This window comes from Eremomyces bilateralis, assembly GCF_010015585.1.
Source record: "Eremomyces bilateralis CBS 781.70 unplaced genomic scaffold P152scaffold_1, whole genome shotgun sequence".
In the NCBI taxonomy this organism is placed as follows: Eukaryota; Fungi; Ascomycota; class Dothideomycetes; order Eremomycetales; family Eremomycetaceae; genus Eremomyces; species Eremomyces bilateralis.
Window position 1 is genome coordinate 1562940 of NW_022985067.1, and position 20034 is coordinate 1582973.

Genomic DNA, 20034 nt, shown 5'->3' on the forward strand with positions numbered 1-20034 from the left:
ATGGCGATACCACGCTCAACGCTTGCGACCTGCACGCGTAACGCGTGCGTCTCTTTCATCGCCACTGCACTTAGCCATCGATAGAGAACTCTTCCCCATCAATGTTTCCACCCGCAGGGTGGTTATTATGGGAATCCAGCCGGGAAATGGAGGTGCATGGAAATAGATTTATCACTATAGATCATTCGACCTACGACTTACAGTATTATATTTTTTCTAAATATTGATTGAGTTGGGGTTTTGGGGGCAGGTTTCTTAAGTAGGAAATGGAATCGGTGATAGATGGCTCTGGATGGTTCTAGAAGAGTTGTCTCATTCTCCACCACGCAGGAGTGGGGGGTCGTCTTACGCCTACACGCTAGATTGAATCACACTGTCCAACTTAGCTCGCTCTTTGCTTTAGGACTCAATCATTCTGAGGTGAAGCTCGTGATATTTCATTGGAAAGCCATATACTACGATTGCGATGTACCGAATCCCAATCTAACTGAAACGAGATCCTCAGCCGCTCAAGATAAGCAGTAAGTTAGCCTATAACTTCTCTCTACAAAAGTGTACCTGGAGGTTTGGAACCGGAGTTTATCGTTCGTCAAGTCAGCAACCCACCGATCAGCAACCAAAGCCAAGTAAGATATCAAAACAAGGCTTCTTCCAGGGCGGCTAAGAGCGGTTCTGGATTCTGCACGCAGGGGAATCCACTGTGCTCCTGAAGTAAGTTAGGCTTCACCAGCCACAGATCATAGACTGGGCAATGATACTAGTTGACAACTAAAATAAATTTCATTACTGACTGTGTACGACCAAATAGTTATACGTTACTCGAATAAGCATACTGCACTAACCAGGATTGTCCATCGTTTCGACTGGAAGTACCTACCTGCATGCCGAACTTGAGCAATCTTGCACGGCACGGCACGGCACACACATCGTTCATGATGATTTATAAATATGCTCATGTAACCGTACGGCATGGATAATGATATTTAACTGGTTTTACAGGCAATTAGATTATGATGGTGATGCTGTAATTGAGGATGTCTGGATTGAGGATAAGACATGCTGTTGAGAAATCAGGCGAGAACATAACCACGCACATGTATTTTTCCAGTTTGAATTTGTCAGCATGTTCAGAAATGGCTATGGAGAGCGATTCATTTGAATTCATCGAACTCTAATTGCGTATGTCTGCTGTGGATTGCGTTGAACTCGAAGTACCTAGGAAATTGCCCGTCAGACAGGGATGCCCGCCACGCAGGGAGGGGGGTTAGTATCCCCATGCCGAAAAACAATTTGTCGAAGAGTCCGAACCCGGTTGGTACGTGGGAGCCGACCACCCAGGAGTCACTGCAAACGATAGAAGATAAGATCATGCTGGTATTTAATGTTCTTTCGTATTAGACAGGCCTTAACTAACTCTTGCAGTACCGAGCATAACTCTTTATCTAGTGTCGTTGCAAGTATGGATATTCGTTCTTCGATCGTTTTCTCGATAGGAGATGGTTATACAGAGGCAGAATTCTGGTATAGGGAGGTTTCACGCTGATGGGCGCGACCTCGCCGGCGCTTTACTCGCATGGAGGCAGATCAGGAGATTGATCCTCGGCTTGATGATTCGAGAGCAGTTTTAAAACTCTAGTTACAGAATGAACAGTTAGAAATTTGATATTTAAAAGCCTTAGGACTGTTTAATAAACCCTTATCTATATTTCATCAACTTCTGGAGCCCGCTCAATTTCCCCGTATGATGTTTTTCGCCATCTCGTCATTTTTCCCAAATCTCATCATCTGGCGTCCATACAAATTTTGCAAGAGTTTCTTAGACGGTATGGATACCCAAGACAATAGTTTTCACGTGACTAGTTTTTACGCTAAACATGGGTTTAATCTGGTTACGGTTTAGACTAACCGGGGTCATGGCATGGGTAACGTCTGAGCCCAAGCTGAGATAACCTTACCCTGATTTTTTGCTCTCCAGTCCGTGTCATCCGGGTCCATGGCGATCTCGACCACTGGAGCCATTCCGGACTTGGTGGATAGGGCATCGGAATGATTCCGAGGATGTCAAGTAGAGAACAGTGATGCTCGAGTAGTATGAGATGTCTACTTACGAGACAAGGTCAACTTCGGAAATGCGGTTGCTTTGTTCCCAACAGAATATTGGCGATAAATTCCTTGTTTGTTTGGGAGCGTTTGCTTGCAGTGAAGTTGAACAGCGCCTGGCTGGCCAGATCAATGAGTGACTTGATGCCTTAATTCCTTAAGTCCCAAGTTGATGCCTGATGATAGCTCCCGTCCCCTCCTCCCGTCTGGTGTCCCAGTCGCTGCCCCGTCACAGGATTTTCTCCAGGATTTTCTCACGCCGGGTTTTTTATTTCCGCCCAATGGTTTATTCGAAAATGAGCAAAAGTTTTCCATCCAATCCCGGTTGGTGTAGTGGTAACATCTGAGCTTGTCATCAGACAAGGTTCGCTCGAGCCCGGGGTTCAATTCCCCGACCGGGAGCGTTTCTTTTTTGGCTATTTTGGGGAGGTGGATGGGGAATAGGAGGGGGTTCTTTTTTGTGCAATGTGCAGACGGTGTTAGTCACTCGTGGGTGACTGGTGTGAACCGTGAAGATGAGGTGGAATTTGTCGATCGGATGGACCGTGGGCTTTCATTGTTCATGTTTTTTTGCCCTGAACATCATCTGATGAATTTCTGGATATCAAAATTACTGATCTTCGCAGATCCTCTCCTCTTTGCGGTTGTGAGATGTCAATCCAAATGAGATTACCTGACGTCTCCGTCCGGATTCACATCAGCCGTCCAGCGAACTCGCTCCGTTCAATACCAGACACCGAGCTCCGATCATGGGCGTACAGCCTCGGGAGAAACATCCCTCTCCTCTTGCCCAATGCTTGCTATCACAATCAATAGACGTGTCACAGGGACGAGAATGCATAATTGTCCGGAAGGCAATCAACCTACTCATCCATCCACTCGCCCACTGTGTCGAGGCAAATGCTAAATGCTCGAGACATTTGTCGACGGAGATGGTAGAGTGGGGGGTCTAACATGTCCGCGGTTTCTTTATTTCCTTTCGCCTGGATCGGGTCTTTGGTTGGATTATCCTCTGGCATTGCATGTGTCTTGTTCGCTGGCGTGCTTTGAATCCTTTCATCACCTCCGATCAAGTCCATCATATGCTTCCATGCCCTCGACTATTTATCGAGGCTACGATCCATCGACCTAACAGACGTCGAACGGCGCTGTCAGATGATTTCACGAGACAAAGAACCCACGGAGTCTAACGTGATGTAACCATTATTGCTTCGATAAAAGGTGTCGACTAAAAACACACATGAACGCTATCATATCCTCCATTTTCTCCCGTTTTCCGTGTTGCTCCCACAATCCCTCCTCCGATGACCACCCAAGCTGTCCACCAAAAATGAGAAAACAAGAAAAGAAAATGACCCCTGAGGGTGGGTAATCTATGCCAGATCCGCATATTATGCGGGGCTCGCGCCCCCCTTGGTTCTGCGGTCGCAGAAGTCTAGAATGTCGTCCGTGTAATGTATAGTCCGTTCGTCCAGTTGGAAATGCTGAGGAAAAAACCGACATGATAAGCCGCGCGTGGTGACGGAAAGAATCAAGAGCCGGGAAGGGGAAAGGGAAGAGAAGGACAGTGAGGTGAAGAGAAGGATATGAAAGAGAAGATCGGCCCGGAAGATGAATCTATGGTGAGTAACAGTGCTGGAATGGCGAAGACGTTTAAACATCCACCAACTTCGATACGTTCCTCGGAAACGAACCCGGCCGACAAGCGTGTCACCGCTCAACTTATGGCCCTCCGTCGGCCGCCATCATCCACTTCTCAAACTCGCTCCCCCCATCCTGCGCCGGTCCCAACCCATGATCCGGCTCCCAATCTTCCAAGCTAAACCTCTCCCCCATCTTATTCTCCCCCATCTCCAGCTTCGACGGCTGTGCCCACTGCCCCGCTCCGTCCAACTGTGCCATCAACGCCGGGTCGAGCTGCGGCTCCTGCAGATGGCCTTGGTGAGGCTGGAGTCCGTGGCTGGAGGGCAGCGACGCCGCGACGTTCGACTGCACGGGGGTTCCGGAGCCGGAGTGCACGTTGAAGAGCTGCTGTTGCGCGGCGTTGGGGATGCCCACGATGGCGCTGGGGGAGCGAGAATGGGGTGGTTGCTGCTGCGGTGGTGGGAGGCCTGGTTGCTGTGACTGTATGGGCATCGGCGCGAGCTGCGGATGGTGAGGATGCTGTTGCGCCGGTTGAGGAGTCTGCATCATGGCGGGGTGATGCACACGATGGAGCATGACGTCTTCTACTCCGGGAGTGCCGCCGCCGTACGGGTGCACCGATGTTTGGTGGTAGTACGGCCCGTATGTGCTGGTGAGGGGGCCGGGATTGCGGATCGCAGCCGGGGGAGGCTTGCCGGCGTTGGTGGCTTCCCAGCTACTGAGTTGGAGGCCAGAGTACATCCGATTCTGGAGTTCCTGCACCTGGGCCGGATCAGGAGCGATGACTGCGTGGCCCGAGTGTACGGACGGGGAGAATTGACGGCGCTTGGAACCGCGAGTCCCTCGACGACCGTGGGGACTCCAAGCGCCATCAGGATCGTCGAAGTCGGTGACGCCGTCGAAGTCCTCTTCGGCGTCGGACACGGAAGTTCCTTTTCGCTTCTTGTTCACGCCGGCTTTGGAGGGGGAGAACTTGTAGTTGGGGTGCGCGTTCTGGTGGTTGACCCGCTCGATTCGCGCCCATTCGTTGTATTGTTCGCGAATTTCCGGAGGCTCCAGAGGCCAGGACTCGCCGCTGATCGAGGAGACGACCTGGTGATTGTTTTGCGTGCACCATTCTTTGGTGCGGTCGGCGAAGGCGCTGCGGTAAAGCATGAAGGAGTTCATGGGCCTCGCGACGTAACCTTTTCGCTTGGCCACCTCGGCTCGTCGTTCTTCAATCGAACGGTTCACCCACGCTTCGATATCGCGAAGGGGGAGATGTGCCATATGCTTTGTTAGTTCGCTGAGAGGTTCCGTGAGGCGCGGGGTCTTGCGTTTTTCGCCCTTGGCCTTGGTCTTCCGGGAGCGAGGCGCGGGAGACGACTTGGTGGTACCGGCATCTCCATGAGGCGAGGAGGATGGAAAGCTGTGTACGGTCCCGGATCGGATATGATGGCTTCCGATCTCGCTATTGGTGGTGGAATGCGGTGTGGGGGGAGTGTTCTGTAGGCCATGAGGGAACTTTGGAAGGTTAGACTGATCACGAAACAGGCTGCGTCAATGCTTACTGGCGATGCGGTGTAGGAGTGGTGGCCATCATAAAAACCATGGTCTCCATGACCGTAGTTCTCGATCGAAATACCCAGTCCGACATCGTGGCCGTCATACTGTCCGTCATATGGATGCGGAAGATAGGACTCTGCAGTTGACTGTCCATACATAGGAACCTGGTGCCCGGCGTCTCCATTGTTCATATCGAACGCATACTGATGGTTGGCATTGTGCTCAATAATATGATGCAGATCGTAGTCCTGATGCGCGGATGGTGGCGTCGGTGGATGGGGGTGCGACATGGTCACTGTGCTGAGCATTTTCTCGGACGATACCGAGCCTCTTTTCCCGGTGCTCATGAACTAATTCAAAGGCGGAGACAGTGGACTTAGATGCGCTCTTTCAAATGGGTCAAAGTCCGAGAAAGCCAAGAAAAGACTTGACGAACTTGTTGACGAACTTGTTGAGCCTCTTTTGGATCAAAGCCGTAAAGGATTGAGTCTGGTCACTGACCCCAGGCCAGGAGGAACCTTTGCTTTAAAGGGTTTCAAAGTGCTGCTTGGGTATCTTAGATGGTCTCTGGTGGTCTGATAGAGCGCTACCCTGGAAACGGTCAGAACTGGATCGATTGCAGGTACATCGCAGGAGTAAAGATGTTGGTCAACTTGAGCGGATTTAACTCTAGTAAACATGTTTTGCAGGTGGAACAGTTTGTGATTCTACCTCATTCTCATGCATGTTCAAGCAATTGTGAGATGCGCAAGAAGAGACTCTTTACAACGAACCTGTCCCGGGTACTTGCACGATTTGCTCTGACAACTCCACAGCAACGGCAGCGCGCTCCTCTGGATCAGTCAAGCTCACTCCTCTATGCAACCCTTCCTCTCATGCCCGCCACAGTCACGAGTGTCTTAGAATTACGCGTCGTTGTTTCAACACGATGAAAAGAAGCGGTTTGGTACTATTCTCCTTTGTTGGGTCGGGGGCAAAGTATCAACGAAAACTTTGGTGAAGGCAAAGCAAGAGAAAGGGAAGAGGGAGAAGTAATATGAGCTTCCTTTGTCTGAGAACGGAAGACTTCATTGACAAGTATTTGTAGGAAAACAACCCGACGCAAGAGCGAAGTCGACCGGCTTGTGACCAAAATGATCGCATCCCTCTGATTTGACTGAAGACGGCCGCCATCTACGCAGTGGGCCGCATTCGTGGTGGTTTCGGTCACTTTCCGCATTAGGAATGATTGTGGCTGTTTTTCGGTGGACGCCTCCTCGCGGAAGTGCTACAGTGGGAGACAGTCCTCCAGGTGCTTGCTCGTACTATCGCAGTCTTCGCATCATTTGCGCGGACCGACGCGTTGCAGATCTTCCAACTTGACGAAACGCTAGAGCCAAGGGTATATCGGAGCTAGGGAAGGGAGCGGAGGATATCCAATGGAGTTCACCAATATGGTGGGACTCTACCATCTCGCGTCGGCCTGTGGCAATGCCACTAATCTCCTTAGGATGCGGTCATGGCGTCATCAGAGTCCGTTGGGTCGGTCCGTTCCCATGAATCCACTTGAGCGACAGATCTGAAATATCCGGTCGTTAATATTTGGACGGAGCCGCCATGAGATATGCTGTGATGCTCCCATGATCCTGCTACCGTCGAGCATCCCGAAATGGAAAGGTTCTGGAGTGTACTTGTGGTTGCACAATGCCGCTTTCGAGGATCTGATGTGCATTCCTCAGGGACCACACCCATCACCCAAAAAATGGAATGGTGCGTACCAAATCGTGGCCGGGCCAGGTCACCCTGATTCTTACTTTTTGCTGCGTGCGGATGGGAAGCGCCTCGCCGTTTCAATGAGATCATCCGAACTTAGTGCCGGGGAGCTTGTGCGCCGTCTTCCCTGTTGACGGAGAGTTTTCCAGGTCGGAGGTCCGGACCATGTGCATAGCGCGACTTACAGCGGTTAGCCGCATGACATGGCCGTCCTTGGGTTGGTGGGAGAGGTGGAGATGGCGTCGGATTGGCTTGGTGTCAACCTGACGCTCGGGGTCTCACACAGATATCATGGCTTGATGTGGGTGTGCAGCATCTTTTAGTTCACCGTGTACTAGGTGGGTGATGATCTGCCGACCAACCTTAACGGTTATCAACAAATGATAGGAAAGCTTGGAGGGGACTTGGCCGTTCAGATCCTACATGCAGTGTTTGCCGGATGCTTCAAACCACTTACCGTGATAGTAATTTGGAAATCATCGGATCTAGGTACTTGTCTCAGATGTCGTTGGCCTGCATGTCACTTTCGGTACCATCCTCCATATTGGTGAACACCAGAGCCGCAGAAGTGTTTCAACCTGAGCGAGACAAGGGTTCGGATAGATGCTGATAGATTAGCTAGGTGTACCACTTGGCAGATCTCAGCATCTCCCAAGGGGCAAGCGTGGATCATGGCAACGAGGCGTGCGATTTGCAACCGATCAACTCAGGCCTCAGGGAGAATGTCCCGGTCGACGGCAGGAGGGGCAAATACGGGTCCATGCCAGCGATTCTAAATGTGGTTTGGAGCGAGAGACTGCGAGATACTCTCGGTTGCTTCCGGAGAATGTTGCGCGACCCGGGAAACGGAGACTGGGGCGTTGGTGTAACCTCCCGCATTCCCATTTCGGAATATGGAAGAAGTGGATTGGCAGCGGAAAACAGTGGGGAATTTGCAATTTGCAGGTTCTTCTTCTGCTTGGTTTCGTCCTGTAAACGCAGTCTCCCATTCCCATGATGGAAATCGTATCGGAAAGATGCATTCGACCAGGATACGGGGAATTCCGCTTGATTTCAGCCATTTCCTCGCTCTTGTTGGTTCTCGGCCCATTCCAGACCGTAGAAAGACAGGATCGTGTTGGGTGTTCCGGATCCGTTCCCCCCTAAACTCGTATGTCATTCCAAGTATGAATCGGACAAGTGATGCAATGGCCTCGACTCCGCAAGCCATGCGTACGATAGCGCGGTTGTACGAAACTACAATAGGGATGGGAAATGGAGAACGAGATGGAGGACAAGCAGTTATGGTACGATGTATATTGCAGAATCCGATCTGTACCAGGGGTCCCTTGGGGGGATGGCGTTACATTGAAGTCCGAATAATTGACTGGTCCCAGACTATTGTATATAATGGGGAGAAATAATTTGAAATGAAGCCATTCGGTTGTACATGACATGCCCTCCGCATAATCCCCGGATCATGCTCCTCAGTTCTCCATCATCCCTGCGCCGTTTGAAGTTTCGCATGGAGAAATATAGATGCCTCAGGCAGTCAGGAAAATGTTGATATAGTGCGCCTCAGGCAACAGGGCAAATATGTATGGCCAGCTAAAACGATGTTCTGATTGGCTGGACGAAATCATACCCCTGCACTTCATGTTTTCTTTGGAATGGAGATGCGTCTCCATTTTTAAGCTTTAGATATCGGTTCAGTTATCACGACGACTGAAGTACTAATGCGATTAATGCCGGCCACCTGCTTCTTGACTCCTGATATCCGGTCTCTAAAAATGAGAAGATGATCCAATAATCACCCGCTCGTGTCCAATATGCCAACTCAAGCCTCCATTAACGCCCAGGCCCAGGTCTTCCTCTCCCCCGCCGAGCTCTCGTATCTGCATTCCTCGCTCACGCTGAACCCGGCCATTCGACCCGACGGCCGCTCCTCCACCCAATTCCGACCGCTGGTTGCGGAAGCCGACATCCTCTCGAACGCCAATGGCAGCGCGCGCGTCTGCTTCGCCGACGGCACCGAGGCGGTAGCCGGGGTCAAGATCGAGGTCGAGAAGACGCAGGATGCGTGGAAAGCGGCGGACGCGGCGCTAGACGTGGACGATGGGGAGGAGTACGAGGAGGGCAGAGGCTCTAGGCGAAAAGCCGATCTGAGCGAGGATGTGTGGGTGGAGACGCACGTTGAGATCCCGGGATATCGAGAGGACGATGCGCTGCCGGTGTTCCTCGCTGGGATTCTGACGGAGGCGCTGCTCGCCAGCGGAGAACTGAAGCAGAGACTGTTCATCAACCGGAGGTTTCATTGGAAGCTCTACGTCGATATCCTCCTTCTCTCGCAGCCACTGTCGTATCCCCTTCCGCTGCTCTCACTTACCACACACCTAGCCCTCCTGTCCGCGCGGGTCCCGCTGTTGATATCGCAGGGCGAGGAGGATCCCCTGTTCAGCGACGACTGGGCGGCGGCGACGTTGCTGTACCCGCGAACTGGCGCGGTGGCCGGAGACAAGCCGCCGATCACCCTGCTTGTGGTCACGATTGGGGAGAACATCATCTTCGACCCGAGTAAAGACGAGCTCGCCGTCGCGGAGTCCGTCGTGGCCGTATCATTAGACGAACCATCGATATCACCAGCCGCCCGGTCTGGAAAACAGAAAGCAAACCCACAATCGCGACGGAATCTACGGCTTCTGTCATTACGCACCATCGACCCGCCATCACATCTCACATCGTCCGGCGTTCCCACTTCGCTCGGCATGGAGACCGGCGCCGACGATTTCGGCACAGCGGCAACCAGTTCGGAAGCGATTGTCGCGCGGGAGGGACTCGATCGCGGAGAGGTGTGGAGTCCACCGCGGGGCGGGTTGAAGCGGAATATGGTCGTGAAAATCATCAAAGAGTGCACTTCCGAGGAGGGGGTGGGGCAGGAGGTCATTCGTGCGCTGGCGGCGGTGGGGTGAACAGTTAGACGAACGAGGTGAAGCCCAACTGCAGAAAAAACGTCGACTGGACTTAAAACAGAACTTCATGTACCTATATACATGTCGGAGCCGAGCACATCGCTCTCCACCAACTGAAGCAACGCCGCTGCAAACCACCTGCGCGCAAACAACCAACCAACCAACCACGAATCCCCTACGGATTCTGATCAAACCCCATGCTATACCCCCCCGTCTTCTCATCCTTCACGAACTGAAAGTTATTCGTCGATAGCCCGAACGGCTTCAAGATCCCGTTCCCCAGCTGCTTCAGCTTCCCCATCACCTCCGCCATCTCGTTCTGCTTCGCCGCCTCCATTTTCGCCGGCAGCGCGCGGCGCGCGAGGTCGAGCGTTTTGCGGTCCTGGGAAGAGAGGGTGGAGAGGGTGGAGAGATAGGTGTAGTCTAGAATAGAGGAGTAAGTCGGCCGTGTTCACATTGCCGCGGTGGATTTATTAATGGAATCGTGAGATACGCGACGTACCTTGGTCTGCGCCCTCCAAATCCGCCCACTTCCCCAGTTGCATCCTCGCGTTCGCCCGCCGCATGAGCGCCTTGGTACGAATCCGCTGCACATCGTCGACGGTCCATCCTAACCTCTGCAACGTCTCCATCGGCGTCTCTCTAGCCTCCGAGCTCTCCTCCTCTCCGTCCTCCACTTGTTCCTCTTCCTCTTCCGCCTCCGATGACTCCACAATCGTCGTCGCAACCTCTGCTTTTGTTTCCCCATCCCCCACCCCCTTCTCCTCCACCCCTCCCTTCCCTGGCATCACCCACCCATCCACCCTCGCCAACCCCTCCAGCGCCCCTTCCGCGCTCTCCATCGCCTCCCTCCACTGCTCCAGCCTCACATGGCACGCGGCGATGTTGCTCCGCAGGACGGCGATCTCGTAGTCGAGGTAGGCGGGCAGCGGGGCGAGCGCGCGGAGGTAGCCGGTGAGGGCGGCGTCGTAGGCGCCAGTGGTGAAGAGGTGGTTGGCGGCGGTTTTTTGGGTGGTGGAGGTGGCGAGGAGGGGGGATTCGGAAGTGGGGGGGAGGAGGGCGTAGGAAGCAGGAAGTTGGGACGACGGTGAGGACATGGTGGGTGGGTGGTATGGTGGATATTTACCCGTGGATAGGTATATGATATGAGTTTAGGGTTTCCAGAGTTGGAGATGGGATGTTGGATGGTTGATCATGGATGGTGGACGTCCCCAATAATGCGATTCCTGGCCACGGAGGCCTTCCCGAATCCGGAAATATATCCGCCACATCGATGTCTTATCATGGAAAGGTATCCTGATATATTCACCACTACTAGTCACCAGTCACTGCTCAAGATCCTCAAGTGGTGAACTCAATCCCCCCTTTAAGAAACCCCAGACTTACTGTCTTCAACACCATAGCCAGAAAACAAATTGTGATCTATACCAAAGCCTATTCCTCATCCCCCCATCGTAAACCATGACCTCCCCCCGAGGCCTCCCGCGCATCCGCGCCTGCATTTTCGACATGGACGGCGTGCTCATCGACTCCGAAGACCTCTACACCGTCGCCGTCAACAAGATCCTCGCCGCCCACGGCAAGCCCAACCTTCCCTGGCACATTAAAGCGCAGCTCCAAGGCCGACCCGCGCTTGAAGTATGTGAACCCTGAGACTACCCAGCCCAATCGATCTCCAAAGCCCCGGCAGTACATATCAAACAGCAACTAACCCTCCCTTCAGGCCACCCGCATCTTCCACACCTGGGCCCAACTCCCCCTCTCCACCACTGAATACACCACCCTCCTCCACGCCCACCACACCGCCCTCTTCCCAACCTGCCGCCCCCTCCCCGGCGTCGAACCCCTCCTCACCACCCTGGCCACCGGCACCGCGCCCCCCACCCGCATCGCTCTCGCCACTAGCTCGTACAGCGGCACCTTCGCCCTCAAAACCACCCACCTCGCCCACGTGTTCGGGAACTTCCCCGCCGACTGTCTGGTGAAGGGTGACGACCCGCGCATCCCCAAAGGACGCGGAAAGCCGGCGCCAGATATTTTCTTGGTGGCGTTGCGGAGCGTGAATGAGGGGTTGGAGAAGGGGGAGGAGGCGATCCGGCCGGAGGAGTGTTTGGTGTTTGAAGATAGTGTGCCGGGGGTGGAGGCGGCCAGGCGGGCGGGGATGCAGGTGGTCTGGGTGCCGCATATGGGGTTGTGGGGGGAGGTGAAGGGGAGGGAGGGGGAGGTGTTGGCGGGGTTGACGGGGGAACATGTGGAGGAGGCGGAGGTGGTGGCGGAAACGGGGAGTGGAGGGTGGCCTGGGAAGAAGGGGGACGCTTGGGGACGACGATTGGAAACACTGGAGGGGTTCCCGTTCCATGAGTACGGAATAACGATTGAGGAACGCAAATAGAGGGCGAAAGAGAGAGAGCACTCGGGATGATTAAATACCACTAAAGTTCAAGACAGAAATTAGAGGTCAAGGAGCGGTTGAATGGTCAACGAGCAAGGTACTTTTGCTTTCTACATCCACAGCGTCGCCAAAGGAAGCGTTTCATCGGGTACGGTATATTAAATATGTGACGATCCATTCCGCCTAAACCCGAGTTCCAGAGATCATGACATCCAGCCAGGCCAGGCAACCGAGGGCCCTAACGGTCCCTCGCTTGAGGAATCATGTCTGCGGCCGTCAATCCATCGTTGCGCCATTTCCTCTCGTCCCGGACATCTCTACTCCACCACCTCGATCTTCTTGTCCTCCGTCGCGGTCTCCCCCTCGAGCTCCGGCATATCGTCATCCTCGTCCTCGCCCTCCGCGCCGCCGGCGCCCGCCATGCCTTGTAGCGCAGACATATCCATGCCGCCCATGCCGGCCATGTTTTGCAGCGCGGACATGTCCATACCACCCATGTCGCCGCCGAGTTTCGAGAAGTCGATCCCGCCGAAGCCGCCTTCGCCGCCGCCCATGCCTCCCATGCCGGGCATGCCGCCCATGCCGGGCATGCCGCCCATGCCTTCCATGCCTTCCGGGCCGCCCGGGCCGCCCATGCCGCCCATCTTCGAGAGGTAGTCGTCGTCGACGACTTCGTCTTGCTCGTCCTCGTCGACCCACTGGTCTGGTGTTAGCGGTCCATTGAACGAAGAAAGGTGGGAGGTGACATCAGCGGCGCTCATCCGGAACACTCGGCTCGACTCCGGAAGAGGATGAGAGCTCGGACGAGCTGCGCCATGGAATCACGAAACTCACCTTATTGAAATCGGTCTTCAAGAAGTGCACCTTCTTGGTATCCTTCAACAAGCGCGGCCAGAACTCCTCCTTCAGCTCCTTCTTGCGCAGCACCAGCTCGACGTCCCGCGACGTGTGGTTGATCTTCGTCTCCTTATCGTCGATCTCGGCGAAGAACTCCAGCTCGACGTGGTAGGTCACCTTCTTCGTCTTGGAGGGGCCCGTGAAGGTCAGTTTCGTCGGGGTGATCTCCAGCTTCAGGTCGGCCGGGGCCACGTCCGAGGCGGAGATGGTGAGGAAGACGTGGTTCTTGGTGGCATCGCTGCTGGAGGAGCGCTGGGCCCATAGGACTGGAGGGGGTGTTAGCGGTTGGGGGGAAGAAAAGGCATATCAGTTGATGTCGGATGGAGCTGAGCTGGGTCCGAGGATCGGAAGGACGACTAAGGAACGGCGAAGATATTCTTTCGAGGGAGGGTAGATCGTTGTGATCATTGTCACCCTCTCAGCACTTCTTCCTCATGCGACCGATCCCCGGATGCCATGGAGTGAAAATTGAGAAGGCTGAACCGAAGCTCTACGTACCTTCAGGTGTGACGGTGGGGTTTGACATTGTGGGGTTGATGGAGTGGATAGGTTTGAGAAGTGTCTTGATTGTTGGAAAATAGATGGGTGATGGGTGAGAAGTGAAAGTTGGTCCTGTTGTGATGAAACGCGCAACCAAAATTTGCAAGGGGATGTGGTTGTGGAAGTTTGTGTGGAAGTTGTGTTGAAGACGGTGAAAAGTGCCTCGAAATGTTAATGGCGAATGATGAGGCTGTTTAGGCGGTTGCTGTCGCAGTGCCACACAAGGAACTTAACACTGCACAGCCAGAGCGCACACGAAGCTGGTGGAAGCGGATGGAAATCCCCTGTGTCCACCGAAATACCGGACGAAACATGCACTGACGTGTATTACAGATCTGGGTGTAACATTTCAATTTTCCCCCTCGACTTGTCCATGAGATCGCAGTTTGGTTACAATGCCTTTTTGAGCCGTTATTGGCGAGGTTTGAAGTGAGATTGGTGATACTGCTCAATATGGCGCCTGATGGCTGCCCTCAAGTGACTCTAGGCGGTCACTCCATAATCAAACATCGTTAATTGAAACGATTGGATATTTCATGTGAGCCGACAGGATTTAAGCTTACTTTAAGGAAGCATAGAATTGGTCCCGCTCCCGGGACTGTCCTACGTTACCGCTGGGGATGTTCTACGCGAGTATGTGTGGTGTGGTAACTCCGAATATGCGTGCGACGCTACCGAAGGCCACGGCTACTATCAAACCATCGTCATTGAAAGTAAATTCATCTGAACAACTCGAAACCCTGTCGAATAATGGCTGTTATTCATAGTGGCAGCTTGATACTGCTATAAGGCCTTCTCTCAGACCACCTGTAACCATAGCCGTAGCCCCGGGGCCGAATGCTGGACAATCCAGTCCGTCTTCGTGATGCCTGAAATACATGCGTCGCTCGTAGTTCCTTGTCATCAGATCTCCATGAACCGAGCCGCGTTCAGGGTTATATTCCCCTCCCCCCTCTCGCCCTAGATCTTCCACCCCAACACATCCACCTTCGTCCCCTCCGCCTTCGCGTCCCCCTTCACCTTCCCTCGAACCGGCTCCGAGTTCATGTAATCCGCCACCAGCCCAAGCATCGACCCACGCGGCGCCTCGGAGAACAATCGCGCCCGCGACGCCTCCGCTCCGGGCCCTCGCGCATGCGGCCGTGTTACCGTGTGCCGCGTCGAGGAGCTTGATCCGCTTGCCTGACCTCCGCTATGCATCATCCGCACCGTCGGCTTTTCTCGCCTCTCAACACTCCTCTCCACGGACTTATCATCTCTCTTCTTTCCCGGATTCAACGCCCCGATAGCTGCAGGCGAGCCTCTCCCCTTCTCAATGATCTTCCGCTTCTTCGCGCCGCTGGGCGTCCCGCCCGGCGTCTCTGCGCTGTCACGAACCCGCTTGGTTCCCGATAAGTTGCTCGAGATCCGTGGCATCGTCCCCCGCTGCGGCGTTGCGTTCATCACCGTGCTGCCCCGTCTGCTCGAGGCCGCGCTCATCGAGCTCTCGCGCTTGTTTTTGGCCTTTAGGGTGGCCGTGGCCTTCAAGGCCGCCATGTGCGCGATGACTTCGGGCGTAAGCACCCCCGTCTGCGCTGCCATGTCCGTATCCGTCCATCCGCTCCCATTCCCATCGTTGTTCGGTATGCCGATTATCACCGGATTCTCGGGTCTCACGGGCTTGAGTTCTATACGCCGTAAATAACTCAGGAGGTGTTCGGGGGGCGTCGACTTTGCTATGCAGGCATCGGAGTACTTCTTGTAGCCCTTGTTCGCGAGGACGATGCTGTCGTAGAGCTCGGGTGGGAACTCGGCTGGCGAGATTCTGGTGTGAATGATATCGCAGATACGGTTGAATTCGCTGGATTTGAGGAGCGTGGTCGACGCGGGGTATGCTCGGCAAAAGTCTGCGCGGATAGATTCCCGAGTCGCGGTGGTGAGATCGATGGATTTGGGCGGTGGTTTCGACTCCGGTGTGGAAGGGTCAGATGTGGCGGATTTGGAGATGAGGTCGATGGACTTGGACTGTGGTTTCGGCTTCGCTTTGGAAGGTTCGGGTGTGGGTGATTTGGAGATGAGGTCGACCTCGACCGATGGTTTCGACTTCGGTTTGCAAGGTTCGGGTGTGGGGGATTCGGAAACGAGGTCGACAGACTCAACGGGTTGGGACATGGGAAGTTGGAACGGGGAGGATTTGGTGGCCGAGGACCGTTTGGGGAGAGATGTCGACATGGGTGACTGGCGCGGAAGGGATGGTGGGGTTGATGTATAGAGGCGCTCCGCGTTGTTGGATTGTATCTTGCCGATCCGGGCGGCTGGACCAGACCAAAGCCTAGACGGGGATGGATGGTGGTCTTCGCCTCTCTTCTGTTCGGTTGATATGGAGGACTGGCGCGCCACAGATGGTGGGGTTGATATGCGGCCGAACCCCATTGGGTTGGGTTGTCTCTTGCCAACCACAACGTCTGAACCATACCGAAGCCTAGACCGGGGTCTATGGCGGTCTTCCTCTCCTTTTTGTCCAGGTGACACGGAGGGTTGGCGCGGGACGGATGGTGGGGTTAATATGCGGTTGGACTTCATGGTGTTGGGTTGCCCCTTATCCCCCACAACGTATGGAGTGTATCGGGGCCGAGCCGGAGATTCCGACCGGTCGTCCTTCCCTGCCTGTTCCGCCAACATGGGAGCAGGCGTCGAAAGTCTTGGTGCCACTTCCTGAGGCCGGGGGGATGTGGACACGGATGACCGCGCAGTGGATGGTGGGCTTGACGTCAGGACGAACTCTGTTCGGCGCGATCGAATCGTCTCCGCCACGATGTCGGGACTGCACCGAACCCCAGCTGGGGGTTCCGGTAGGTCTTCCTCTGCCGTCTGTTGAACCAAAATGGGAGCGGGGCCCGAAGGCCTGGGCTTAAGCAGACTGCCACCAAAGCCCCTTGAGATTAACGGGTTCCTGGCGCTGCCCGGGCTCGGTCTTGAGAACCTTCCATTTATGTTAGGGGGAGGCGTGCCTGGACTTGCCGAGCGGCTGACATATGCTTGATTCTCCGGGTGCATTTCAGGGGGGCCGACTCGGATCTTAGCCGCCCTCGGTTGCGGGCTCTTCTCGCTGCTTGCACGAGGGGCGACCGTCGCCATTCGACCCTCAATTGAGCTTCGTGTGACTTTGGGGATATAGGAAATCGTGGGCGGTTGCGTGAGATGGGGATGGCTGCTAGGCACATGCTCCGCATGATCGCTATTTGGTATGACATTGGAATCGTCCGCTACGTCATTGTGGCCACCATCACGAAGTTGATGATCGATTGCCTCTTGTTGCTGCGACTCAAGAGAAATAAAAGCATGATCTCTCGGCAAGAACTTTCGGACTTCCAGCTTCTTGGTCGATTGGCCACTCCTAAGCTGTTCCTCGGCCGCCTCCTCCGCCGAGGACATTGGTGTTCCACGTACCATAACCGTCGGTGAAGACTTGTGGGAAGACTCAGGCACAGTCTTGAGGACTGGTCCTGCTTTTTCCTTTACCAAGGGCCTGGGAATGGAGATTTCCATGTCAGATAGAAACGTACTGGCCACCATCGAGTCGTGTCCTTTGGAGACCGCGGCTCCGTCGTAGCCAAATGGTTCACCGGGGCCGTAAATGTCCATGATATCGGAGCTGCTTAGTTCATCTGCCATGCGGCTACTGCCACGGTTGGATGGAGCACATTCGTGTTCATCGTCAGAGATACTGTCGCTTTGCAGCTGCTTGCTTGGAGTGACGACTACCATGAGCGGAGAGTTATCAATCTCGTCGACTGATCCACGACAATACTGCCTGTTCGGAGTACCTGGCACATTGACAATGGATCTGGCATCCGGCATCGCTTCTCCTCCCGTAGTATCTTCCGGTTCGATTGCAGGGACTGAGCTGTCGGGAGGAAGCGCGTTCCGCTTTTTAGGCGTAGGAGAAGGTGTCCAGCTATATGCGGATGATGGGGGAGGCCCATCTGCTTTCTCGGCATTCTCGCGAATCACGTCCTCCTCGGTGTCGGTTTCGGATTCTAGTTCGCTTGAGGTGGTGGTGGTCGAGTCTTGGGTCACGGGCTGCGTTTCGTGGGGAGGTGGACCGGACGTGGCGCCATTGCGAGCATCGTGTCCATTCCGAAGCTGATTGCTCAGTTCGTTGTTGGGAGGATGTTTTGTAACTGTTGTCTCGTTTCCACGACCCTCCATTGCCAAAATCACAGCGTCCGGGACACTCATCCGGTTAAAATTGCCGGGATTGCGCAGCCAGGACGCTTCCTCAATAAGCAATTTGTCTTGATCTTTCGGGACCAAGCATATACGGCGCGTAAGTGGGACATTAAAGTGTTTGCGCTCTTGTTTCTGTTCTATACTCGCCCGTTTCGCCCGCCTTGGTTCGTCATCATCGGCAGAGCGTTTGCGCTTCATCTCCTTTCGAGGGGTTCCACATAACATGCGTGTTAGAGGGACTGAGAATGGCTGTAACTGTTCTTGACGGGATGTGTTGGGATCTGGATTCACTTGTTTTAGTTGATCCTCGGAAGAGCTTTCATCCTTCGTCTCATTTCGTGGCGTCTTGCACGACGTTCCTGTCAGCGGTGCTGAAGATGGCCTGGTGCGCGAATTCTCTTGGGTGGATGTGCCAGGATCTGGCAACCGGTCGCCGTCCACGTCCATCACTTCTGCGTTGGAAGAGTTGTGCTCGTTATCGATCTCCTCGACCAATGCCATGATTTCGGGCTCAAGTTCGGAGACAGGGGCTGTGCCAGATTGGTTAGCCCCTCGATGAACATCGGATGAGGCATCGCTATTGGCAGGATCAGGAGCAACGTGGACAGGAGATCCAGCGTTGGATCCTCGATGCCTATCTCCCTCATCAGAATCGTCGTAGAGAGAATCATAAGACCGTTCCCGAGCGGCTGGAAGTTCGGGAGTACGTGCCCGTTGTAGGCGAGGCTTAAGGAGTTGGAGGAGTTGATCGGCTTTGGTGACAGCGTTCTTCGGAGGCCTGGAGAGAACAATGGGTCGAAATTCCGGAGAGCGCGGTGGAAGTTGGGTCATCATGTTCGAAATCTGAGTTTCCATAACAGGCGCGTCTGCAGACATGGAAGGCGAGCGGGACTTGGGTTTATGTTTTACCCGTGTGCCGACAATGGGACCAGGGCTCCCTTCATCGTCTGCCATCGCATCTTCGCCTGCTCCCTCCCCGTGTTCAGGAGATAGCTCAGACATAAGCGAATACGGATCCTCCATCCGCTGAAGTTTCTCCTTTATTTCCCGATCTTCTCCTATATACACTGGACTTCCGTGAAGGTGCTCGCTTGAAGAAACCCACTCAAAGTCTTTTACGAATAGAGATATTTGGTCGGTACCGCTAACCAGCTTCGAGGATCGGATATCGAGGGCTTTCAGGTTGATGTACCCCTTCCATGTGGTGTCGCTAAATGGACGGTTGTGTAGGGACGTCCACCGTGTGATGCAGTCTTGAGAGAACTTGGCCGAGACCCAGTGATCGCCGTCGGATAGTTTTGCTTTTAGAGACCTGCCTTGGTTGACGACCTAGAGGTTTTGTAAGTGTGCGACATGTATAGTCCACCAAACATTTGAAAATACCTTGTGGATTTGGACTATACGGGAGGCCAAAATTCCCGTACTAACGGTAACCCGAAGGTAGTTGTTGTTGTCGTCGTATAGCTTTTCCGCTGTTTGAGAACTTTGCGATGTACTCGGTGGTTGTCGAAGCCAGATAGATGCATTCCCCAGCTCGTCCGAGACTACCTTTCGCAACCAAGGTTTCCGTAGATGACCGGATTCAGACATGGGTGCAGATCAGTGTTAGATGAGAAAGGAGTGGGAGGTCCATGACAGGGGGTTGGAAGGAACGCAAGGAGATGAGATGCCGGCGACACTCGAAGTAGGAAGGGACGAAGGGATGGGTGAAGGGTGGAGTATGAAGGGTGAAGGGTGAAGGGTGAAGGGTGAAGGTGGAGAATGGAGAGTGGAGGGTGGAGGATGAAGGGAAAGTTGTTCTGGTGAATTGAATATTCACGTCACTCTCATCGAGCTTCTGGAGAAAATGTAGATTAGGGACAATAATGCGACAATAATACGCCAGTAATACGGAAATGATGAGCCGTTGAGGTGGTGAGCCTTTGCATGAGAGCCAGGAGAGGGACGGCACGCGTTGTTGGACGCGTTTCGGCGGGGAAGGGGGGCGGTCAGCTGACTGTACGA

General features: G+C 54.2%; 7 protein-coding genes and 1 pseudogene across 8 annotated transcripts; 3 read left to right on the plus strand and 5 right to left on the minus strand.

Annotated features, from left to right (window-relative positions):
* The first annotated feature begins 2424 nt into the window (after nucleotides 1-2424).
* Nucleotides 2425-2496, plus strand: P152DRAFT_t3 (annotated as a pseudogene). Its single transcript has one exon. The product of its transcript is annotated as a tRNA-OTHER (tRNA).
* A 772-nt stretch (nucleotides 2497-3268) lies between these two features.
* On the minus strand, nucleotides 3269-3713 carry P152DRAFT_16888 (uncharacterized protein). Its single transcript, XM_033674074.1, has one exon. The coding sequence runs from the start codon at nucleotides 3601-3603 to the stop codon at nucleotides 3304-3306; it is 300 nt and encodes a 99-aa protein (XP_033538999.1). The 5' UTR covers nucleotides 3604-3713; the 3' UTR covers nucleotides 3269-3303.
* Nucleotides 3714-4677: 964 nt separating this feature from the next.
* P152DRAFT_387830 (uncharacterized protein) lies at nucleotides 4678-5013 on the minus strand (the record flags this gene model as incomplete). Its single annotated transcript, XM_033675897.1, has 1 exon — nucleotides 4678-5013. A coding segment is annotated over one exon (336 nt), but the record flags the coding sequence as incomplete, so codon positions are not given.
* A 3709-nt stretch (nucleotides 5014-8722) lies between these two features.
* P152DRAFT_16913 (uncharacterized protein) lies at nucleotides 8723-10427 on the plus strand. Its single transcript, XM_033674075.1, has one exon. The coding sequence runs from the start codon at nucleotides 8850-8852 to the stop codon at nucleotides 9987-9989; it is 1140 nt and encodes a 379-aa protein (XP_033539001.1). The 5' UTR covers nucleotides 8723-8849; the 3' UTR covers nucleotides 9990-10427.
* On the minus strand, nucleotides 10165-11086 carry P152DRAFT_388118 (uncharacterized protein; the record flags this gene model as incomplete). The annotated part of the gene is made up of 3 exons (XM_033675909.1): nucleotides 10165-10412; nucleotides 10492-10678; nucleotides 10781-11086. 3 exons carry the CDS (start codon nucleotides 11084-11086, stop codon nucleotides 10165-10167), a joined length of 741 nt encoding a protein of 246 aa, XP_033539002.1.
* Nucleotides 11087-11308: 222 nt separating this feature from the next.
* Nucleotides 11309-12381, plus strand: P152DRAFT_504642 (HAD-like protein; the record flags this gene model as incomplete). The annotated part of the gene is made up of 2 exons (XM_033682384.1): nucleotides 11309-11627; nucleotides 11713-12381. The coding sequence occupies exons 1-2, from the start codon at nucleotides 11451-11453 to the stop codon at nucleotides 12379-12381; spliced, it is 846 nt and encodes a 281-aa protein (XP_033539003.1). The 5' UTR covers nucleotides 11309-11450.
* P152DRAFT_453957 (HSP20-like chaperone) lies at nucleotides 12334-13949 on the minus strand. The gene is made up of 3 exons (XM_033678490.1): nucleotides 13777-13949; nucleotides 13216-13544; nucleotides 12334-13079 (listed from the first exon to the last, which is right to left on the minus strand). Exons 1-3 carry the CDS (start codon nucleotides 13802-13804, stop codon nucleotides 12699-12701), a joined length of 738 nt encoding a protein of 245 aa, XP_033539004.1. The 5' UTR covers nucleotides 13805-13949; the 3' UTR covers nucleotides 12334-12698.
* A 565-nt stretch (nucleotides 13950-14514) lies between these two features.
* On the minus strand, nucleotides 14515-19943 carry P152DRAFT_16917 (uncharacterized protein). The gene is made up of 2 exons (XM_033674076.1): nucleotides 19414-19943; nucleotides 14515-19359 (listed from the first exon to the last, which is right to left on the minus strand). The coding sequence occupies exons 1-2, from the start codon at nucleotides 19618-19620 to the stop codon at nucleotides 14779-14781; spliced, it is 4788 nt and encodes a 1595-aa protein (XP_033539005.1). The 5' UTR covers nucleotides 19621-19943; the 3' UTR covers nucleotides 14515-14778.
* Between the last annotated feature and the right edge of the window lie 91 nt (nucleotides 19944-20034).